Source organism: Oryza sativa, chromosome 12 (genome assembly GCF_034140825.1).
Source record: "Oryza sativa Japonica Group chromosome 12, ASM3414082v1".
NCBI lineage: Eukaryota > Viridiplantae > Streptophyta > Magnoliopsida > Poales > Poaceae > Oryza > Oryza sativa.
Window position 1 is genome coordinate 26915562 of NC_089046.1, and position 23992 is coordinate 26939553.

At 42.7% G+C, this 23992-nt stretch overlaps 3 protein-coding genes across 9 annotated transcripts; 1 reads left to right on the plus strand and 2 right to left on the minus strand.

Annotated features, from left to right (window-relative positions):
• Nucleotides 1–1111: 1111 nt before the first annotated feature.
• Nucleotides 1112–4499, plus strand: LOC4352803 (pyruvate dehydrogenase E1 component subunit beta-3, chloroplastic-like). Its single transcript, NM_001423630.1, has 3 exons — nucleotides 1112–1359; nucleotides 1452–1489; nucleotides 3154–4499. The coding sequence occupies exons 1-3, from the start codon at nucleotides 1195–1197 to the stop codon at nucleotides 4124–4126; spliced, it is 1176 nt and encodes a 391-aa protein (NP_001410559.1). The 5' UTR covers nucleotides 1112–1194; the 3' UTR covers nucleotides 4127–4499.
• A 7089-nt stretch (nucleotides 4500–11588) lies between these two features.
• On the minus strand, nucleotides 11589–22678 carry LOC4352805 (uncharacterized). Of its 7 annotated transcripts, none has more exons than XM_066306370.1 (9): nucleotides 22239–22678; nucleotides 21245–21388; nucleotides 20668–21035; nucleotides 19618–20362; nucleotides 19442–19538; nucleotides 19302–19356; nucleotides 15791–16578; nucleotides 14843–14971; nucleotides 11589–11607 (listed from the first exon to the last, which is right to left on the minus strand). In XM_066306370.1, the coding sequence occupies exons 1-7, from the start codon at nucleotides 22588–22590 to the stop codon at nucleotides 16552–16554; spliced, it is 1788 nt and encodes a 595-aa protein (XP_066162467.1). In that variant the 5' UTR covers nucleotides 22591–22678; the 3' UTR covers nucleotides 11589–11607; nucleotides 14843–14971; nucleotides 15791–16551. The 7 variants fall into 7 exon arrangements, with proteins under 7 accessions (XP_066162467.1, XP_066162469.1, XP_015620092.1 ...); XM_066306372.1 differs by lacking the exon at nucleotides 11589–11607 and adding an exon at nucleotides 17563–17676 and having other exon boundaries at nucleotides 14837–14971; nucleotides 21245–21359; XM_015764606.3 differs by lacking the exon at nucleotides 11589–11607 and adding an exon at nucleotides 17563–17676 and having other exon boundaries at nucleotides 14837–14971.
• LOC136354740 (zinc finger protein GIS3-like) lies at nucleotides 11673–14780 on the minus strand. The gene has a single exon (XM_066306373.1). It carries the CDS (start codon nucleotides 12929–12931, stop codon nucleotides 11981–11983), a length of 951 nt encoding a protein of 316 aa, XP_066162470.1. The 5' UTR covers nucleotides 12932–14780; the 3' UTR covers nucleotides 11673–11980.
• Nucleotides 22679–23992: the final 1314 nt, after the last annotated feature.

Consider the following 23992-nt stretch of genomic DNA (forward strand, 5'->3'; position numbering starts at 1 on the left):
AAAATTTTGGTATTGGTAATTTTTATTTTGACTATAATCTGAACAGCCCCATTTATGTACGGTATGTGATCAATTAATTAACACCATTAGAGGTTTCTACTTTCTAGAATCTTCTTATATTCTCCTTTCATACTCATCACTATGTACACGGCCAGGGATTATATGAAACAAGAGAGAAGAAACTAGAAGTAAGCTAACTTTTGATGAACTCTAGTAAGTGTCAGGACCCACCTGCTGGTTTGTTTGGAACTGTATGAGTAAGATATGAACAGTGTATAATTTAGCTCAGAATCTTAATTTACTACTTAAAAATAACATAGTAGTGACAGTGAAACTGAGTCTATATATTGCTAAAATAATACACTTTTGCCTGCCCCTAATTAAGCCATACATTGGCGGAAAAATCGTCCTACTTCTCAACGGGTAGTTCGATCGGATTTTTGTTTAAGGGCTCCATGATAAATTGATAAGAGCTAAAAAAATTAATGAGATGTGTGTTTATCCTTGTAAAGCATGGGCATATTAGCTAGTAAGTGAAAAAGAAACTGGGGTAGATATAAAATGAGCATTAATCAATCGGTGATAGGTCTGGATGTACACCTCTAATTACCTGATTTAAATCTTCTTTACTACAATTTGCATTGGATGACTATTTCTTCTCCATTAAATGGCTCTTCTTGTTGCACATTTGTGTTCTTCATAACTCTATTTATGTCACATATGACTATCATCTCAAAAGAAGTATTTCTCTCTAAAGAAAGAAATCAGAATAAAGCCCATATATATAATGGTCGTAGAAGCAAAGGAAGGCCTTGTTAATTGGGCCTTAATGGATCGGCCCAAAGAAAGCAAACCAGGTCCATCAAAAACCAGCAAAGCCCGTCGATGCAACCGAGGCTCCCACTCTCCCTGCACCCGGTCCATGCACCCATCCCCCGTGAACCGGCACCCTCCATGTGGGCCCCACCTCTCCTCGGTCCATAGACCGGGTCCACGACAAAAAACTCCCTCCTCCTCCTCGCCTCGTGCTCTCCGCCGCCTCGTTTCCATCTCCGCCGCGCTCGCCGCGTTCACACTATAAAACACCCCCTCCCCGCGCCGCCGCCGCCGCAGCAGCCGCCACCGCCGCCGGAATCCGAGACCTCTCGCCGTCCCGCCACGCGCGCGCGCGAGCGAGCAAAGAGAGAGAGAGAAATGGCCACCGCTGCCGCCGCCTCGCTGCAGTACGCGCTGCACGGCGCCGCCTCCGCCTCCGCCAAGCCCAGATCCGCCGCGCCAGGCAGGAGCGTGCGCGTGGTCGCGGCGAGGAGGTCGGTGCGGGCGCGCGGAGGGGCGGTGGTAGCGCGCGCCGCGGTTACAGTTACGTGCCGGGTTCTTTGTTCTTGTTCTTTGTTCTTCGTCCTCTGCTCAGAATTCCTTAACTGAATTCTGAATTCTTTGTGTGTTTGCAGGCGAGTGCGGATGCGACGGCGGAATCCAAGTCCGGCGGGTAAGTTGTTTCTCTCCTTTTTTCCATTTTATTTTCAAAATGGTTGTGTTGCTCTTCACGAAGAGAAGAGATCAGGAGAACGCCTGGAATTCTGGATTGATTCAGACTGGGGAAACGATTCGGTTTGTTCTAGATGCAATCGTATAAGTGGAGTAGCTTTCCTGCCATTTTTGACGATTACTACTGTCTTGTGTGTGGATTGTATAGCTCATATGAACAGAATTACTGGCTTTTTGTGGCTTGTAAAGTTGTAATCCGAAGCTTTATTGCTTTGCTGTGCACCTATGCTTTTAACTTTGGTGGAAATGAGATTTATTGATTTAGTTTCTCTAATTAGTGGTGTTAACTGGGAGGCATGAACAAAGCAGCCTGAGTTTTTTTTCCCCTAGTTAATTTATACACACATGTTTTCAATTATCTCCAGACTTGGAGGAAAAGAACAGTAGCAGTTTAATTATCTCCAAACTTGGTGACCAGTTTAATGTTTGAACAATGTAGCCAAGTGTAGCACATGTCCTGAATGATATGGTCTTCGAAATAGAGAACTAGTCCCTGGGATCCCAGTAATGGAACAATTATGGCAATGGCATTGCATCATTTGCCATTTTATGTTAATAGCCAGTTGTGTTACATTTAGCTTGAATCACATCACACAAGACATATTTACGCTGCCCTGTGTATGGTAGATAAACTACTTGATCTTGAACTAGTTTGCAGAGGACATAAAATGCTTGGGTAGCTGGTTCCTTGGACAATTCTGTTCATTCTCGTATTTTAGTACTTTAGTTGAATATGTATCCTGCATCAGCAGGTCTGGCACTTGCACTTAGGGGGTCCTGTTTTTGCTTGGACTTGGTTTGGTTTACAACATTTGCTTAGCTTGTGCAAATTGGATATATGTGATTGTGAAGAACAACAGCTACTCATTGAAATTAAAACTTATGTGCATAAAGTTATAGGTGTGAATGTGGCAATAATAAGATATCTCGTTGAAGTAGTCTATAAGGAGTCACTTCCATGCAACTGGACTTGTTCTTGCCTTCTTCATTTACCAGTCAGGATCCATTTTGACAGACAGGAGACTATTTGTTGGTTTCACACTACAGTAAGGCCTCATTTGCAGCTGTCTAAAATCCTGGACCACTCACATGGATGGGCTAGGGATTTAGCCCATCCAAATGAGGCCAGGGAAGTGCAAATTAGTGACAGCCAGAACTTGTCCAGGAACGTTTGGGTACTGCTAAAAAAAAGATGACTGTTTCGAGCTTGTAACTAGCAAAAAACAATCCAAAGTACCCTTTATTTTCTCCATATACATTATTTGTTAATTTACGAGTAAAGCACTGTTGTAGATGAAATCATATAAATATTACATGATCATTGGTTTCTTTTAGATATGCTGAACACAATCTAATCTTGCCAGGATAATCCAATCAGTAATGCCAACGACGAACACTGACCAACTGTAGTTTGTTTAAATTTTGTTACAATAATTACAGCTGATATACTGCTTGAAGAGTTGAGTGAATAATGTATATTCTTCTTGAATGCCATTATGCTACCTTCAAAGTATAAAGAAATCTTCAGAATGATTTGCGACAAATATCATTTGCATGTAGTTGATCTGAAAAGTCGCCTGACTGCATTAACATTTTGTTCCGCAGTCATGAGGTCCTGTTGTTTGAGGCCCTTCGAGAAGCATTGATAGAAGAGATGAAAGAAGATCCTACAGTTTGTGTATTTGGTGAAGATGTTGGTCACTATGGAGGTTCATATAAGGTGACCAAGGGCTTGGCTGAGATGTTTGGAGACCTTCGGGTTCTTGATACCCCTATTGCTGAGAATTCTTTCGCTGGCATGGGAGTTGGAGCAGCAATGAAGGGGCTAAGGCCAATTGTTGAAGGCATGAACATGGGTTTCCTTCTCCTTGCTTACAATCAGATCTCAAACAATTGTGGTATGCTTCATTATACCTCAGGTGGCCAGTTCAAGATCCCGATTGTGATTCGAGGCCCTGGTGGTGTTGGTCGCCAGCTTGGTGCTGAGCATTCACAACGTCTCGAATCGTACTTCCAGTCCATTCCTGGACTTCAAATGGTTGCTTGCTCTACTCCTTACAATGCTAAGGGCCTGATGAAGGCTGCCATAAGGAGTGAGAACCCTGTGGTGCTGTTCGAGCATGTCCTTCTGTACAACCTGAAGGAGAAGATCCCTGATGAGGAATACATTTGCTGCTTGGAGGAGGCCGAGATGGTACGTCCAGGTGAGCATGTGACCATCCTCACGTACTCTCGCATGAGGTACCATGTGATGCAGGCAGCCAAGACACTGGTGAACAAAGGGTACGATCCGGAGGTCATTGATATCAGGTCGCTGAAACCATTCGATCTGCACACGATAGGGAACTCCATTAAGAAGACCCACCGCGTTCTGATTGTGGAGGAGTGCATGCGAACGGGTGGTATCGGCGCCAGCCTGAGGTCGGCCATCATTGATAACTTCTGGGACTACCTTGATGCCCCCATCATGTGCTTGTCATCACAGGATGTACCGACGCCATATGCTGCAACTCTGGAGGACGCAACCGTCGTGCAGCCTGCCCAAATTGTGGCCGCTGTCGAGCAGATCTGCCAATAATTCAATTCTTAATGACATTGTTGAACATCATGATTTGTGGATTCAGAACCACTGTCCTTTGTTCGTCTTGTCACGTAGTGACCTCCATTGTGGCGTAGACACTGTATTCTATTTCCCCAACACTAAAGTTATACCCTTACCCATGCATTATTGGTCTCTCTGTTCTTCCTGCTACATTTGGTGCTCCATGTTCAATTTCTGTACTATATGTTTGGTGCTCCATGTTAAACTTTTGCACTACCATATGTTTGGGAAGCCAAGTGTTACCACAAGCTGGTTACATGGACATGGCTCCAGCTTCTCTTCTGTTGCTGGTACCCCCTGAGCTGATGCCATTTGCCAGCATCTTGGATGATATTTTTCTTGTGTTTAATCACCTGTAGCTGCCTTCTGTTAAATCATCATGATATGCCTGACCTGTTCTCCCTTGCATGGTGGACGTGGCATTTGTTCCCGCCATCGGATCGCCGATCCGACGGTCGTCATCGAGGCGATTGCATTGTTCATCATGGACATCTGTCCAGAATCCAGATGTGTTGCTGCTGCTGCTGCTGCATATCCCATCCATGGCCATGAGGCCATGATCACAATTCACAGGCCTACAGGAAGATGTAGGGAGCAGCTTCCCTCTGTTGGAGATGATGGGCATCAGTGGGGCAGTAGTAGTTCCTGGCGACAGGAGGCAGTGGAGGACAGGGCAAAGATCTCATGCAGATGCAGAGATATGCCTGCCCAGCTGATGCTGATGCTGATGCTGCTAATGGCCATGGCGTCAAATGGACATGAAGGGTTCACTCATGAGGAAGAAGGCCAAAGGAAGAAGACGATCAACCTGGTGAGTGATCTCCATGGCATCATCCTCTGAACATTTATACACGCAGTTTCCTTTTCGGTTTTGATCCTTGCCCAAAAAAAAAAAATCTGTGTCAAGGTACGCGATGAGACATCTGAATCATCCATCAGCTTGGTGGTAGCTTGTTGGGAAAAGAAAAGAAAATAAAAGAAAAACAGTTCTTGCGGCAATAATTTTTCCCATCTGGAATGTCATGTGGGGATCTGATGCTTACTGCACGCTATCGCTTTTCTCCCCTTTGTCATGGAGCATTAGAGCATCTCTTACAAAGTGGCTATTTTTGACTCTCCAAATACCTGTTTGACCAGCCTACCTTCTTCTATTCCAACAGACTCTCCACATTCCAATGGACCCCACCTGCCATTCTCTTCCTTTTCTTCTTCCTCCCCTTCTCTCCAATCCTCTCTCTTGCCGAAGGAGGCTGCTACGGGCGACGAGGCCGAAGGCGGACGGAGTGACGCGGCGAGGCGAGGTTGGTGGCGGAGACGCGGACGGCATCAACGGCAAAGGGTCAAACCGGCGGCGACGTTGCTATTGCTCATGCCAGTGGGGTCAGCGGCGGCGATGTTGTGGAGGCGGTGGCGAAGGCATCGAGCCACCCTGCCGCCGCTCCCTCCCTCCCTCGCCGCACTAGGAGAAGAAGCCGTCGGCGCTGGGCGGGCAGACCAAGGAGGAGGAGCCGCTGCAGGGAAAGGGAGGGGAGGGCAGAGCGGCGGTCGGCATCGTCTGTGCCGCCGTCGGTGGGTAGGCCATCCTCACCGAGTGGGGGCGGAGATCACGTGGAGGCGGTGGAGGTCGCGCGGCTGGCTGAATCCGGCAGCTATCGACGATGCGGACGACGGTGGCGATCGCGCACGGCTGGAGACGGCGGTGGTCGCGGCTGGACAGAGGACGGCGGCAATGGGGGGTATGCAAACGGAGGGAGGCAGCTCCGGCGCCTCTCTCCTTCGTGTCGTCGTCGATGCTGGGCCAGCAGCGAGCTAGCCGATGCAAGAGAGGAGATGGGAGGAGGGATGTAGGTGGGGCCTACGGTTGGCCAGTGATTTTTGGCTGACCAAATTTGGCTAGAAGAGGGAGGGTTTCGGCCAACCGGATGGCTTAACCATCTAGTTGGAGAGGCTGTTGGAGCACATTTTTTGGTTGGAATGATTAAAATTTAGCTTAGAGAGTCACTTGGAGAGGCTATTGGAGATGCTCTTATGTTGCCGTTTTAATTCTATCACATCATGCAGCAGTTTGTTTGTTTGTAAATACGTATTTTGCCGATAATGATCTAAATAGAAGTAGGATAATGATCCATGAATTTCTCCCTAATTGCTTTACTATAGTGAAAAGTGAAAGAACAGAAAAAAAAACACTATTATTATAGTAGGGCCTGTTCAGATTATAATCAAAATAAACCTTACTAAAGTAATTTGGCAATGCCAAAATTTTGACAAGTTAACAATTTTAGCAGAATTTCTTATGCATTTACTAAAAATTTAGTAACAAACTAAACGTAGACATATTTTTGATAACTATATAAAAAATGTATGGTTAAAACTAGCATCAATCTGAACAGCCTTCTTAGTAACAAACAAGTTAGCTGTGGAAAGCAGACAATGCCAACTCAGCTGCCGTACGAAAGTAACTGGAGCAACAGAAAATGGTCTTTACCAGAATAGGAACGGTCCGTATGTTGCACTGTTGTAGCATATAGATGCCTGCGTGGACAGATTATTCGCCATATAGCACCTAATTTAATACTATTGCCGACAAACAACAAGTGGCAACAGATACTGTCACTGTGATGTGGAGCCCTCTCTAGTTAATGAGAGTGGCACTGCCAACAAAAATTCCTGTAACATCATTTTCTTGGAAAAAAGAAAAGGTTTTCTCCGGTCATTAATACATGAAGGCTCTTTGATTCGTAAGAAAAATGTAGTAGATTTAGAGGATTTTAATCCTATGAAAAAAAAAAATTTTATGAAAGCCTTTGAAACAAATGATTGAATCATATTATATCCTTTAAAATTCCTACGGATTACGTAATCTTATAGAGATTTTGGAGGAAAGTTAACAAGAGGCACTGGTGGAGAAACCATCTTTGGTCGGTCGACCAAATTCCACAATAGTCCTAGTTGCAATAAAAACCGGGACTAAAGATGATCTTATCTTTAGTCCTGGTTAAAAAAATTTTGATTACACCAACCGGGACGAAAGATCATTTTAGTCCCGGTTCAAAGAAGTTGGTGGGTACAGTTAAGCTCCAATTATCTTGAGTCCCGGTTGGTATAAGATCTATTTTTAGTCCCGGTTGTTTATACCAACCGGGACCAAAATAAACTGCCGATATCTCCTCGGTATCACCTCCCTTTTTTATCTCCTTCGTTAAAAACCACCGAGACTAAGTCTCGGTATCCGCCTTCATCCCTTCTTCCTTCTTCCTCTCCCCTCCCTCCCCCTTCCGGCCTTCCCCTCTCCTCCGATCCCCCTCCCCGCCTCCTCCTCCTCCTTCCCCTCTCTGCTGCGGCCGGGCGGCGGCGACGAAGCGAGCTGGCCGCGCGGCGGTTGTGCGGCGGACGGTGGCGGCGGCCGTGCGACAGCGGCGGAGCGAGGCGGCCGCGCGGTCGGGCGGCGGCAGCGGAGCGAGGCCGCCGTGTGGCGGAAGGGTGGTGGTGGCGGCCGGTGGGGCCGCGCCCGGCGGCAGCAGAACGAGGCGGCCGCGCGGTCGGGCGGCGGCGGCTGGTGGGGCCGCGCCCGGCGGCGGCTAGCAGGCGGCCGGCGGCAGCCCATTTGCACATTTGTATAGATAATTTTGTGATTCATTGCACATTTGTATGGATCTGTGATGTATTTGATATGTTTGTAATTTTTGTAGGATTTGTGATGTATTTGATTTATGTGTATAAGTAATTTTAAGATTTGGGATGTAGATTTGGGATGTTACTTTGATTTGAGGATTTGGGGTTTGATTTAGGATATATATCCCACTCAATTCGGGAGAAAATAAAAAAGAAAAAAAAAGAAAAGAGGACCATCTCACTGCCGCTTCCCTCTTTTTAGTCCCGGTTGGTGATCGATCTTTAGTCCCGGGTATTTGAATCGGGACTAAAGATAGCGATCTTTATAAACCGGGACTAAAAAGCACTTCTCCACCAGTGAGGTCTAACCTTAAATATTCTTTCGAGTATATCTCTCTCATCCGGCTGTGTTTTTCCTATGCTCCAATCAAATAAGTATTCTTATGTTATTTCTGTATTCAATTCTCTGTTTTACATTTATATTCTTATTTGAATCCTTCGTATTTTCTATTCCTTCTTTTTTTTTTCATTCTTGCGATTTAAATGGGCCCGAAGAGTATGACTGTATTCTTTGTTAAAAAGTTACTTATTAGATAAATAATACATGAAAAGTACATCTATAAAGTTTCTGCCATGCAACCATGCCACTACGGAGCTCTAGAACTCCATCATCAGCCAAAGTGCACTATAGATAATTGCTTAATGATTGTAAGTTAGCCAATTATAGTCATAAAAAGTTAACGGCTACAAAGTTTATAATACACGTTGAAAATATATGATTTATGTTCATGGTATTAGCCATGTGAATTTTTTTTATCACAATTTAGTACTTGTCAAGATAAATTTATACATGTCAAATGTAAAACTATAAGTACTTAAAAAGTTGTCACTGGTCAAGAGTTTGATATAATCTTGTTCGTAACATCAAATTTTTATCACAGAACACTACTTCCTCCGTTTCGTAATATAAGAATTTATAGCATTACCCATATTCATATGTGTGTTAATAAATCTAGTCATATACTACCTCTATTTTTTAATAGATGACGCCGTTGACTTTTTCTCACATGTTTGACCATTCGTCTTATTCAAAAAATTTATGTAATTATAATTTATTTTGTTATGAGTTGTTTTATCACTCATAGTACTTAAAGTATGATTTATATCTTATACATTTGCATAAAATTTTTAAATAAGACGAATGGTCAAACATGTGAGAAAAAGTCAACGGCGTCATCTATTAAAAAATAGAGGGAGTATATGTATAGATTCATTAACACTCATATGAATATGAGCAATGCTAGAAAATCTTACAATATGAAACGGAGGAAGTACATTTCTGTGCCTTTTTTTTGGATCAGAGGAATTTTGCAGGTGATTTGGATAATTTTATTCCATGAGAACCTTTTTCTTCCCTTTTTAGATGATAGCATTTTTCTTCTTTTTACAGCTGCTTGGTTGTAGCAACATACCAACAACAGTGACTTGCAGCACATCATATGTGGCACAGTGACAGCAGCAGCAGGAGCCACAGACACAGTGGCTGGGGCCGAAACTGGGAGATGCTGCTGCCTCCATATGTGCATGCCAACTGGCCGAGGAGACAATGCTTTATTTGGAACATAATTTTTTTTTCATAGAAAAAAACAAGATATCTGTTCCTAGCCAGGTCCAACCCCTCTCACATTCCTTAATTGGCATGCCGGAGGAAATCAGAGTAGAAAATTCTTTAATCTTTGTGAGATTTAATCAAGTTTGGATTTATAGTAGTTATTTCTTGGGTGGTTGGCTAACATCTATGCCTGTGAGGGACAGTGCATCAAATTGATGTCTGGATGCAGATCATTGCAGGTTGTAACTTTGAAGAAATGTGCACCATATGTAACTAGAGCATTTATCAACGATAAATTGAAATTTGATTAGGCCTAATCTGGAACAAAAAAATTGTAAAGGAGATTTTTTTAAGAAAATGAATTTATTCTTGCAAATTCTATAAACTTCCTGTGCTTGGAACGAGCCTTAGGTGGGGTTCTTTTCTCCTTAAGATAAAGATAAAGATAAAGCTTAAGTTTTTTACGCAAAATGAGGTGGTATTAATGTATGATTGATTGAGTTTTAATTATTACAAACTTAAAAAATAGATAAATATGATATTTTAGAGCAACTTTCATATAGAAAGTTTTCACACGAAACGCACCGTTTAGCAATTTGAAAAACATGTCACGAAAATCTTTATTTTTATCCAACTCTTACTGGAGAAATGGACGGGACCTTAATTTAGTAATATGCTTCTAGGCCATTTGGGAGCCCCATTGAGTACCCATGAAGAGATCGGAATACTTCTTTTTTAATTACTAACAAACATCTCATAGTACACATGAACAGAAATTAAATAATGCAACTACATATAATTGGTGCTGTGACAAGTGACTACTGCCAAAGTACTGCTTTTGTCTCCTTTTTTTTTTCAATTCAAATGCAGCTTCTGTTCCCCTCGTGATACAAATCGATTAATTCTTGCCTATGTCCAGAAAGATTGATACGGTCATTAGAAAAACATAAATCGAAGAGTATTAGAAGAGTTCTTTTTAGTATTGTCATCTTAATCGACACACTTATCATATATCCTACATTATATAATAAGAACCCTTTTCTCCCATACACACAAACTCACAAAGCAAGGTGGCCATTAGTATATGATTAATTAAATATTAGCTATAAAAACTTTAAAAATAAATTAATATGATTTTTAAATCAACTTTATTATGTACTCCCTCCGTCCCAAAATAAGTACAGTTTTGTACTATTAACGTTCAACGTTTGACCGTTCGTCTTATTTAAAAAATTTTTATGATTAACATTTTTATTGCTATTAGATGATAAAACATGAATAGTACTTTATGTGTGACTAAATATTTTTAATTTTTTCACAAATTTTTCAAATAAGACGGACGGTCAAACGTTAGGCACGGATATACACGGCTGCACTTATTTAGGGACGGAGGTAGTATTTTTTAAGAAAAAAATACATCGTTTAATAATCCAGGAATTGTTAATAATCCAGGAATTGTGCGCACATAAAACAAGAGAGCACAAGTTAAGAACTTGTAGTTCCGAACACACCCTAACACAGCCTCAGCACCCTTCTAACATAGTTCTGTAACATGTATAATAACTTTGCAAGAAACATTGTAGGCTATCCCTTTCTTCAGCAGAGAAGAAAGACAAAAAGACCAATGGAATCTATCATGGGTAGGACCTTTATGTTACCGAAAAAATGGGGCTTTATGACATATCTATTGAGTTTCATATTGAAACTCAATTAAATTAAGTCTCCAATACTCAACTGAAAAGAATATGAAGCGCATGTGTTCATGTACAGGCACACTTGAATTATTGTTACTCTGTTTATGAAAGTAAACATGACTTGAGACATGAAAAACATTAAAAGGGATTTGTCACGTCAAAATAATTGATGTTGGGTTCACAACTACTAGTAGCAAGCATGGATCGATCTCAGCGCACAACTCGAATAAATCGGGCCCTACATATGGGATTATTTGGATCTCGTGAGGCAAATGGCAACAGAGGCTTATAGAATGTTTTATGCATATATTTCTTCATCCCTTTTGCAGTTAGAGCTAATTCATCCATGATAATCCTTGTTATTAGTCTCATTAAGTCATCAGCAAATTAAACCTTTTGTCGTTCATCAGTTCTCACCAGAAAACATTCTTCAGGGATATATATACGAATCTTCTTGAAACTCTGGCTAATCATCTCCAGATGCATATATTTGGATATAAGAGTGCATCTTAACAGAAACTGCATCATCCCTGTATGATCTAAGCTTAGAAAAAAAATTATGAGTAATTCAAGAAACAGCTAACATCAAATCAGAGGGGGTTAATTAGGAACACAACAAAGGCATATGCATTTGTGTGCAAAGAGTGCAACACTTTTGATCAAGGCAACAGCATAATTAATTAATTTACAATGGCCACGGATTTATTCTTAATTGTACACCCCAGTAGAAAATACTTGCGTGGCACTACGCACACTAGCTCTCAAAGGAAGACGACGAAGAAGAAATAACCAAGGAAAGAAAGGAAAGAAAAGAAAGAAGAATCTCTGAAGAAACAAACCAAAAGCACAGCACCTACCTCGATCATCGTCTCAGCACAGATCAGCATGATGAGCAACAACTTAAGCTACTAGCTAGAGCTTCAGGTTGAGATCAACCTGCCTCTGCTTCTCGCCGCCGGCCTCCCTTTGCCTTTGGCGCCACCCCACCGAGCTGTCACCACCGCCGCTGGCGATGCCGGCAACGCCATGGTCGACGGTGTAATGTGGCGGCGCAGCCAGCGTGGCGATGTCGGCGGCGGTGACATGGGAGCCCTGGTGAGGCCGGCAGGAGTGCAACGCCATGGAGGACATCTGGTGGGTGGGCATGCCGACCATGTCAGGGACGGCCATCGCCGTCGTCGTCGTCGTCGTCGTCGTGGCGGCGGCGACGCCGGCCGGGAGGTAGAGGTGGGTGTTCCACCCGACGCTCCTCTCCTTCTTGTGTGCATTCTGGTGTCCCCCTAGCGCCTGCGACTTGAGAAACTTCTTGTTGCAGAAGAGGCAAGGGAAGAGCCTCACACCACCACCACCACCACCATTGCCACCACCTCTGCTGCCTCTGTTGTTGTCACCACCACTCGTGCCGCCGCCGCCGCCTCTTCCCGGAGGAATGGAAGGAGACGCGCCGCCTGGAGAGGGCGGAGGCGATGTCAGGCCCAGCGTCAGCGAGAGGTCGATGACGAAGCCGTCTTCGTCGACGATGGAAAGAGAAGGGGGAGCCTCCATTGGAGATAACCAGAGAAGGAAAAAAAAGACAAGCCTTGAGGATGATTTGATCACCTTGTTCTGCTTGTGTTGGAAGTTGTCAAATGAAGCCAAGAAGGAGATATACTTCCATGAACTGAACTGAACTGAGCTCAGCTCAGTGATGAGAAATGGATGATGAGCGGGTGGGTGATCAAGTGAGGAAGGAGGCTGTTTATAGGTGGATAGTTGGGGGAGGAGCTTTTGGCAAAAAAAAGAGAAGCCACAATGTCTAAATCTGGAGTTGCATAATTGCAAATGTGTACTAGGACGTCCAGACCCACTGGGGGCCCGGACCATAGCCACAGCCACGGAGGAAGACGACAGGAGAGTTTGGTGCTTACTACACTCTCACCAAAAAGGAGCTAGCTACTAGTAGTAGTTCTCTAGATCATTGCTACAGAGAAGTCAGAGATTATAGTTGGTGACCTGATTCAATGTCATGTGTCATGTTGTATGTACCTAGCTAGGCATGTGTTTTGCATCTGATGCGTTCCATGTGTTTGCAGAAAATTAGGGGGCAATTAATAGCATGCCTTGGCCACACAAGACACTTAAGGGACACACCATTGAAAGCATGTATATGGGGCTCTCTCATAGTCTCATGTTGCCCAATTATAGCCTTCTAGATGACATGGACAATCACATTTCACCTTAAGAAATACTCCTGCTATTGCTAACAACAGCAAGTATAGTGCGGAGTTTCTTTTTTTCGCCGGGAAGGCCGAAGGAGGCCATCCGAATATATTAAGGAGAAAAGTTACAAGAAAGAACACGATAGAAGTTGTCGAGGTCGGGCGTGCACCAAGCACCTCCAAGAACCACACGCTAACCACACAAGCACAAACCACTGCAAGTGGAACCGAGCACCAAAACGACCCCCGCTAAGCGTGGCCGATCGCTGCCCGGCCTACAACAACACCACAAAGGCAAGACTGCAAAAACGATGCCCCAGGGAGGTCATGACATCAAGGACCTACCTCAAGACATCAAGGACATCACAACATCAAGGACATCGCCCATCGAAGAAAGATGTGGTTTTCACCCAGAGAAAACTTGCTAAGAAAGGGAGAGAGGGTTTAGATACCCTCGACAGCGCCCCCAAGAGGGTTACGACACCCGAAGGCTTACGCCTGGATCCGCTACCGGCCCGAAGGCTGCCGGCCCGGAGATCCACTGAGCAAGGCTTACGCCTAGATCCGCTACAACCTTTCAAGTAGTTTGTCGCCCACCAGCTCAGCAACCACCACACCGGCATTGACAGCGTGTGGCCTCCACCAAACCGAAGTATAGTGCAGAGTTTCAGCTAAAGGAATTTAGAATGTTGCCCAATTCTGTGATTTTTAAGGAGGCATAGTGTTATAGTATTATACTAAGACTTGAAGGAGGACGGTCCACGTCATTCTAGATCATGGTGCCATGGGAACATCTCACAAGAGTTTATACAGTAGTAGATATTTGGGCAAATTTAAAACTGCAGTTCGTGCATGGTGTGGATCCCATGCATGTTTGTGTGATGTGAACAACTTGCCTTAAAATATTACGCTAAAGCTAGCATACTCCTCACTAGTAATGCCAGTGCGTTAAGTAAGAGTGAACAGTGGCAGTAACAAGACAAAAGGATCGACAGAAGAATGCAGTGCCAGTAACCAGAAAGATTGATGGGGGAAATTGAAAGGTGATCGTCGTATGCGAAAAAGGAAGGAAGCTAGTAGAACACCAGCAGCTCTCCTCCCAGTCCCAGCTGCTAGTAGCCAGTAGTAGCATGTATAATCTTTTCCCTTCCTCCTTTCATGTCCATGTCCATGTTCATGTTTATGTCCATGTCCATGTGGAGCCAAGATAGGAAAGAGGGTGTCTCTGAATCTCTGATTGGTCAGGGGGCAAATACCAAGGAACACGTGCAAGCGTGCAAGACAGGAGTATGTTGGTACATAATAAGGAACCTAAACAGGAGCAGAAGAGGAGAGGAGGCCTCACTAACAAAACCTTGTGAAAACCTTACTATTAGTCTGCTAGTACCACTCACTATTGGTTCCTCTTGCATTTGGTACCCTCTTGGCCACTCGCATTTGTGACAGGGCCCCCCTTGCATATGCTCCTCTCAACATCACCCATGATATGATATGCTATGCTACGGTTTTGAGCTAGTTAAAAAAACATACCTGATCAAGAATATGGAGACAATGACAGAGTAATTAATATTTTTACCTTCCAAGCCGAGATTGCTGCAACAAGTCACTTTCTGAGGATTTCTCTTATTTTTCCGCACTACAGGAGTTTTAGGATTTACAGCTATCAGGCGACGAATTGATCCACAATTTCTCCACTAAACAAGGCCTGCAGTTAGGCAAGGAGTTCTCTAAATAGTATATCAAAGTTCTGGTGAGGATTTTGGAGTGATAGGTAGGACTCTCCAAAAAGGATTTCTAGTGATGGAGAAAGAGGGTACGTGGATGGATAAATGCAAGCTGAAGATATAAAGATGATGAAATATTTCGTACACCATATGCATGAGGTAGTACAATGTTTTGGATTATCCCTAATTTGTCTGCCCGTCCTTTTGTCCAGGGCGTCTATCTCTATCTATCTTTATTCCATTAGGCAGTTGTTCATGTGTCAACTACTTCTACTAGTGGAGTTTGTCATACTGTTGTTTGAGCATCCACATGATACGCAGTGTGTGTATGTGCCTAGATGCCCTGGAGCTACCAGTTAAAAAAAGGACGACCTGTAAGTACTATCAACATGGCTAACCCAGCTTTGGAGGAGAGAAGAAAAGTAATACAGATCATGTGGCTTGCCTTGTCATCTCTATGCCCCCCAAGCAGTACCCAAACAAAAAAGGGATGGTGATTGATTTCCTTCAAAAGAGAAAAAAGAGAGCTTTCAAGAACTCTTTCTAGTTGGGCATCCCCACCTCACCTATCATTTTTTTTCATTGGCGCCAACTAATTCTGGGTAGCCTCTCAATTCCTGGATTTTGACCGGATCTAATAAATGGTGCAAACAACATATTTGACATGGAACTAACTCTGGGTAGCTATTTTGCTATGGTAGCAACCTATTTGACATTGATCGATCAAGCCCCTTTTACTGGGTAATGTGCAGTATGAATTAAAGGAAATGAATGGAGTCAAAATGTTTGTTTACTCATACCTGTCGTAGCAGCCAGGAACAGAACTGTGGCAGTCCTTGTACCCAAGAACTTTGGCAGACATGGACACCAATATGACCTTGAATTGACAATGATAGTTGCCCAACTGGACAAGCGTGGGAGATTAATATATGTGCAAGCCGGTGAAAAACTCCCCAAAACAATCATGTCGTCGTCTATTCATGCTGATACAGCTGAAGATCCTGTCTGAGCAAGCCAACACCAAGCCAAAACACAACCCAGACCTGCTACAGTACCTACTGCACTCTTACGCTGAGCAATTCAATCTGCCATCACGTTTTCAGACAGTTGATCAACTGGTGCCTTGCCAGGGACCGTCGCTGTAAACAGGTCTTGATCAGCATAAATATAGGCAGCAACAACAATGTTGGGGCAGGTCTGAGCTAGCTGAAAAATAGGCAGTAGCATTAGCAGGCTTAAAGGAAAGCAATGAACCCCACCAAAAGATGCCCATTAGTGTGTACTGAGAACTCATTAGGTCCGCAGTAATGATCCACCGAGTGTGGAGCAACAGTAATTCACCAGGCCATCCACCACCTGGTGCCACTTAAAACTTGAGCCCTTGATTTGATGAGCTTTCAATGACCAAAGTGACATAGATCTAACTCAGATGCATGATTTATTTGTAGGGTCCATTCTTGTAGACTGACAACAAGCTGTTCAAATGACTACTGATGAACATCCCTTGCTGGTGGCAGGACTAGCGTTCATGTGCGCATTGGACCAAGGGTGACCACACAACTCAAACGATGATGCTGATAGACAGTACCTGCAGAAAACATATGTGGGCTCTGAAGCCATTGAGTTTTATAGGGGGTAGCAAAACAACAGAAACATATAAATAAAATGGACAAAAGTAACACCATTTTTACCAGCAAGGTACATCAACAATTAACAAGAAAAACGCAGTTAATATTAAGTTCAAAAAGACCCAGGGCGCTTGATGAAGTAGAAAAGCGGTGTTAACTGATGTGCCATTGAAATTCATGTCTGGTCACCTCAGTACAGGATAACAAGTCTGTGTACTAATCAACAGTCACATTTAGTATGAATACAAATACTGAAGATAACAAGCGAGCTAGAAATCCTTGGATCTAGCATCTGTTCACATGTGAGACTTTTCCTGCATGACCCGTCCTATCTACATCCAAAACTGCATTCCTTGTTGGCTGGTTGTTTGCTCTCGCCTAAATGATTAAGTATTCCAATTGTCAGTGCAAGTTATAGATGAACCTACAAAACTACAACAAAAATTAAAAGATTTAAAAGCACTTTTAGATGAAATGAGGCAAATCATGATTAACAAAGATTACAAATATGCTCTTCTATCACATTTATCATGTTCTAGTCTGACTAGATTTGGGATCATGTGAACTCCTCTGCATTAGACCTTGTAAGTTTGCATAGCATATTTTACTTCATGTAGGGTCCTCATGTACCAATCTACTATAAAGAACACCCCATGAGTTAATCAAACGTGAGAAGATTTATTTACATAACAAGGAATAAACAGTGATATATACCTAATGAAGAAGGGTGGAATCATCGGCACATTATCCATACTTAGCAATGGTGATTGAAGTTTTTTATTTGGATTACTTCAGCTTAATTAAAGAAACTACATGAGATAACACACCTTTCAAGGTTGAGAAAATAAAAAAAAGATGTTTTGGTCTTTTTTTAAAGCATAATCAGGTGTCCACAAGACCGCAACACCATGCCAAGGCAGCACACCATATTCAAATTATCATACCTCATATTAAAAATCCAACTCATTAAATCATCAAGGAAAATATCATTCGTTCTATATCCATATGTGCTCCCTGCGGTACTCTCTCACAATGACTGGCACACTAGTAGGTGGGAGCTGCGACAGCAGGACAAAACATCAATTCAATGGACCAAATGAGACAGCCATCTTAAATGATGAACAAAACAGTAGGGGAGTGGTAGAGAAATATAAGACTAACAAAAGCAGAAATTTGAGTATAGCGTGTATTAATATCAGACTGGTTATGCAGACAAAACAAACAGTATGCACAAGAAATATAATGGGAAGTAACTGCAAGCAAAACTGCTTGTTTTCATCCATGAGACCATGACTATCATCGAGAATCACCAACTAGTAAAAAAGACTAACTGAAATTTCAGAAATAACTATTTGTGTCATAGAACTCTTAATAGCACTGATGTAGGATCAAGTTATGCAGCCAATGCACGAGTATTTTCACTATGAAACTATGAAAGGTGAAGGTCACGTCCTCATATTAATCAATAAAACTATGACTTTTGAAGACACCAGACTAGTATCAAACAAAAGATATATAAATCAATGAGAAAGCAATTAGTGTAAAGAACTAAAGACTAGATGGCATAGAGATATTCCAAACTAGATTAAGAACAATTAAACCTGCACTCATGAGAGAAGTACAGTTCAAATTAGACATAGTCAACAATTATTGAACTATTAAGGACCATGTTATATTTTGTCTCTTTTTCTTTTCTGTATGCCATTCTTATTGCAATCAGGTATGTGACTCATAAAGTTTACATCACATGTGTAAAATAACGCATCAGTTTGAAGACAGCTCGCATATCTGCCGAGGCATATGGTACGGCTGTCCAAATCCAAGGCCAGTTGGGGGCAGACAGATCTGACTATTAGACCAAATAAGGCAGCTTTCTGAAAGATAATTTTGTTAGGACATATACAAAAACAACAATATTGTGCCAATACTGGTCCTACTATTTTTAAGATGACAGCGACTACTTATATATGTGGCTTAGTTATATTTTTAGAAAAAAAGTTGTGGGTATAGACATAATTGAAAGTGTGTACAAGAGATGTACTGCGCAATTGTAATTGCCATATTGAACCTTGATGAGTAGGTTTTGGACCTTAAGCAATCCCTGAGAGATAAGATGGAAGCTAATCCTATCCTACCATAACAACCGGATCCTATCAATCCTAACCAGTAACCATATACTCTAACAATAATCAAATGAAAGAATATCTCTGTATCAGAGATTATCTGGTGCTCACTGACTGTGAGACCCAGTATACCTAGCAGATTCCTTCTTGCAACAAAGATAAAAATAAATAATAGCAAAACATATTCAGCTAAGTGTTCCCTGCCATAGATAAGTGCAACCGTTATACTGCTAGATATAAGTATTGCCTTTTTCTAGAGCAATATTTAGTCAAAACCTAACAGAAAAAAAGTTTTCATTATTGACTTGGCTGAAGTTAAAGTTATGGGGTTGTGGTTACTCATTAGCAAGAAAGGGAGACAAATTTGCAGCTCAAGGTCGATGAATCCAAGTGGTACTGTACTAACAATTTTAAAACTCGGTCAGCATATGATAGCATTATATTGAACTATTACAAGCACAAAAAACAGCAGCAAAAAGAAACGAAGTTAACATGGGTATAATATGATTTGAATATAAGCATGAGGAATTGATTTAGAAGTAGAAAGGAACACATCTTACCATTCCATATTCTGTTATGATCATAGAAACATAGTCGGAAGGCATAGTGTCATACCTATCAGGTGAACGAAATTCGATTGATTATCCAACATGAGAAACATAATGACCAGCTATAACATCTATGGAATTCAGGCACGTACTTAAGATTCAGAAGTTGTAGATTTTCATTATAAGTACAGTTTTTAAGGTGGCACAAATCTTCCCTCTCAGGAACTCTTGAAATAACATCTGGATCACCTGAGTAAACATGTCATGAGTTAAGTCTTGAGGAAAGCTTAATCAATAACTTAATTTACAAGCAAGAATGATATAGTACCAAGTTCATTAGAGCATATAGAATCAAGTTGAACCCTCTCATGCAATTTATACGCCTCACAGCACACTAAAACAGGCACTCCAAAGGCATGAGCAACCATTGCTACAGCTGCTGTCCCAACGCTGGAGTAAACTGCTCCATTTGACAATATCGAAGAGGCACCCAAAAAAACCCTTGTGACCTCATGCATGATGTATGAGATGGCATTAATGTGCGTATATGTGCAACTGATGCCCTTTGCAACTAATCTGTGCAATAGTGCTTGTCCCTCGTTGTTCGGACGAGAATCTACCACAACAACACGAAACTTCTTTCCAAGCTCATTAGCATGATCAAAAATCATTTCAACAACAGAGGATGATGCGTATGTCAGTAATACATCATCATCTCTGACTTTGGCTATTGCATGGCTAACAATGACATGGTCTGCAATTATTATCTTCTCATTTATAAACCGATCAATGTCAGACTGTAGGCTAGCTTTAGCTTCTGACTCAGACAATGTAAGCAATAGCTTGGCAATTCTGTTCTTCAAAAACCTAATAGCATTGCCCATGCTGATTGAAAGAGGCTTGCACTCGATGAGAAATGACACGTAGCTACTGATTTTAGCAGTAAGATCTCGGTTGAGAGTTTTGGTGGAAGGTGTAGAGTAATCTTTTATGGCCTCTCTGAAAGCAAGAAGCATTGCTACGCAACAAGCATTGCCACCTGATATAACACCAGACAAAAATTGAAGTCCAACCTGAAACGTAGAACAGTCACATAAGATATTTACAGAGGTCAAATAAGATAATTGCTATTCACCTAATTTAGCAGTAACCAGTCCTATTAGAAAACAAGAAAATGAAAAGCTTTTTTCGCCTGTTTTTTTTTTATGTTAACTTTAACCACCAGAGAAGCAGTAATGCAAGACAGAACAAATCAACATTCTCCTACAAATATATTCATCTTATACAATAGTTTAGGCAACCCAAATCCCCAAGGAAAAACATCGGCATGTGTCGTTACTGCTTACTGCATATCTGAATTGCAGTATTTGATAAGTACCTTGTAGACAGAAGGATGCATTAGATCAAGATGAAAAAATTTTGACTCGAGGTCAGGAAGCTGAGTTCCATGTACATATTGAGGCAGATGCCTGAACAATTCGACTCTGTTTTGTGCTTCTGCTTGGTTGACCAGTGAATGCTTCTTTGTTTTCTCCACCCGATGTACATTATCAAACTGCATACGAGGGGGAGGAACATCTTTCTTTCTATCTCTGTCAGGAGGGTGCTCACTAGTCTTCTTTTCAGAAGCAACTGGAGGTGTAAGTTGGGGCAGATCTTTCTTGGGAGGTGTCTTTACAGTTTTGAGTTGTTTTGACATTGCAGCATTAGAAGTAGAAACTGTGGCTACAGATTTTCTTGATAACCCTGAAATTTGAATAAGACAGATGGTGCATGTCAGTGAAAGGTGTGGCACAGAAGACTTTATCTGATTGATACAGAACTATATATACCCCCACCCAGCCAAAAAAGCAAAAACTTGTCCTTCATTCCAGCAGGTAAAATACTATCATAATTTAACCACAAACCAACCTAGAATAATGAAATCTAGATTGAGTAAAAAGCAGGCAAACTACCTGCCTCCTTTGCAGAAGCTTTGGCTGCACGCTGAGCTTCCTGAATAGCACGTCTCTCTGCTTTAGAAAGCTTCTGTTTTTGTTGAACTGGGGCTGGAGCTGGAGCACCTTCATTCTGTGTATCAGGAAGACCTTCCTTTGATTCTAAAATAAAGAGCAGAAGAAAAATATGTACAGCTTGTATATGGTCATTCTTTAAAATAGTTTTTAAAGGAATGCTGATCGGTAATTCTCAGCCATTTGCATCTAACTAGCTTGTGAATACTTAACATAAATATACAGTGAAAGCCACATGGACATAGTGCAATAATGCAATACCCATAGATATAAACAACATGAATGACAATCTCAATCTCCTCTTTGTGGCCAGCGTTGTATGATAATTCATCCATCATGAATACCGAATTCTTTGCTAACAAGTTAACATTGATTTGGCATCAATTTCGCTGCCTGAATTACAATATTTAGTCTCCAGAGATAAATTATATGTTTCAACACTCTGCCGTCGACTCCAAGCCACTGTGAAAAATGATCAGGTCATGCAGTAGGGTCCCCGGAAAGTGAGCTATAGTAGGCTAGCAGATTGTGGTCCGGTACCAATAAGTTTTGTCCTAAAAGACTTGGAATCAGTGGTCAAGCGATATGCCATTTTTTACTGCCTTGTCAACTGTATTGGCAATAGCAAAACTGCAAAGGTAACATTAAAAGCAATATACTTATGCAAACTAACTAATGTTGCAAATACCGCTTGATGTTATGCAGTCTTATCAGTAAAATTAAACCAAAACCTATCCATCTCTAACCATTGCAGAAATCATAGGAATGGTTTGTTAGAAAAATTAGAGCTAACACTATCCATCTCTAACCGTTGCAGAAATCATAGGAATGATTAGTTAGAAAAAGTATAGCTAAAACAATCATCTCTAACAGTTGCAAAAATCGCAGGAATGATTTGTTATAGAGGGGTCAGATTTGGAGGCCGCGAATCGCATACCGAGAAGGGCAGGTGGAGGTGGCCGCGCCCACGAGACGTCAACGTCGTCGTCGTCGTCGTCGTCGAGGTCGGATTCTGCGGCGTCGAGGCGGGATGACGAAGGCGGCGGCGGGGAGGAGGGCAGGAGCGAGACGGGGGCGGGAGAAAGGGCGGTGAGGTGGTCGGGGATGCGCGGGGGCGGGATCATCACGGGGGAGAGCGACCCCGGGTAGACGTCGGAGCCACGCGGGGAGGAGGAAGACGACGCCGCCGCCGCGGCGGGCTCGGCAGTGGTGGTGACGAAGCCGACCTGCCGGTACCTCGGCTCCACTCCCCCCGACGAGGAGCGCGTCGTCGGCCGCCGCAGATCCATCCCGGCGTCCACGGCGGCGGCGGAGGCGGTGGTGGAGGTGGCGCGAGGAATTGGTCTTCTTCTGCGCGGAAGCAGCAGAAGCCGAAGCGGAGGGGACGTGGCGTGCGGAATTTTTTTTATTTATAATTTTTTTTATTAAAAGTTTTACAAAAATAATTTTCCATTTTGAAAATTGACGGAAATAGTCGCCTACCGCCCTCTGGGAGGGCGATTTTTAAAAATCGCCCTCCCAGAGGGCGGCGAAAATGACGTGGCAGACGACCGTTCGCTCTCGGGCGACGGCCGTCAACGAAATTTGCAGGCGGCCCCCTTGCCGCCCTCCGCGAGGGCGATTTTGTACTGTGCGGGGGGCCGCCTGCAAATGGGCGGCGAGGGGGGGCATGGAAATTTGCAGGCGGCCCCCTTGCCGCCCTCCGCGAGGGCGATTTTGCACTGTGCGGGGGCCCGCCTGCAAATGGGCGGCGAGGGGGCATGGAATTTTGCAGGCGGCCCCCTTGCCGCCCTGGGGGAGGGCGATTTTGTACTGTGCTCTATATTTTTTTTATATAAATATCAATAGTTATCAAATCTTTTTATATTGAAAACTATACAAGATTAAAATCTCCAAGATTGGTAAAATACAATTTTATTATTTTTTAGGGCATATTTGGAATGTTACCGTACAAATATTTTGTTAATGCCAAAATATAAGCAAGTTTTGGCACTACCAAATATTTGGTAAGGTAAAATTGCATTTGATCATATTTGGTTTGCTGCCAAAATGTAAAATTGTAGTGAAGAATGTTGTACATAATCTCAATTCTAGATTACGTATTACCAATTAATAGGCTTCCATTTTCGTGTGTGGTGTGGTAGTGGGAAAGAAGATATGAAGAGGTTGCCTTCAGATTGTCAATTATATAGCGTCGTTTTCACTGCAATATATGTGAACTCAATGAGATACATTATTCATTAGATGTGACAAGACGATCACGCGTGGGCGTGATTCACTTTATGTCAACAGGCAGCGCCGAAAGTTGATAGTGATAACTCGAGCTGCCGCTTTTCATGTGTGCTGTTGTGGACTGTGCGCGCTACTGGATATGGCACTACCGTGAAGCGCCGAAAGTGTGTTGTTGTGAGCATAAGTTGTTCAAGCACCATACGAATGAAAAGAACTACGTAGACGAGACAAACACAAGTAGTACTGCAGTAGTAATAGCAAAAGTAGTACTGCTTTACAAGTTTGTAAGCCAAAAGAAACGGTCACATAAGGACTGAAGAGGTAGAACACTACTGACGAGGCCTCTTACCCCTGTCCCTCCTACCCTGCGCCCTAATGTGCCCCTGGGAGTACGTGAGTCGGTCCGGGGGTACGGCACGGCCAACCCGTCCTGCCTGTACAGGTGTGACCTCTGGCTGC

Excerpts from the sequence above, each read along its gene's own strand:
- LOC4352803 (NM_001423630.1), top strand. The coding sequence starts at position 1,195 with ATGGCCACCGCTGCCGCCGCCTCGCTGCAGTACGCGCTGCACGGCGCC. Across the intron at positions 1,360-1,451 it reads TAGCGCGCGCCGCGGTTACA|GCGAGTGCGGATGCGACGGC; the intron begins GTTACGTGCCGG and ends GTGTGTTTGCAG. Across the intron at positions 1,490-3,153 it reads GCGGAATCCAAGTCCGGCGG|TCATGAGGTCCTGTTGTTTG; the intron begins GTAAGTTGTTTC and ends TTTGTTCCGCAG.
- LOC4352805 (XM_015764606.3), bottom strand. The coding sequence starts at position 22,590 with ATGGATCTGCGGCGGCCGACGACGCGCTCCTCGTCGGGGGGAGTGGAG. Across the intron at positions 20,363-20,667 it reads TGCATCCTTCTGTCTACAAG|GTTGGACTTCAATTTTTGTC; the intron begins GTACTTATCAAA and ends TCTACGTTTCAG. Across the intron at positions 17,677-19,301 it reads TCATAACAGAATATGGAATG|CTCCCACCTACTAGTGTGCC; the intron begins GTAAGATGTGTT and ends CTGCTGTCGCAG.
- LOC136354740 (XM_066306373.1), bottom strand. The coding sequence starts at position 12,931 with ATGGTCCGGGCCCCCAGTGGGTCTGGACGTCCTAGTACACATTTGCAA.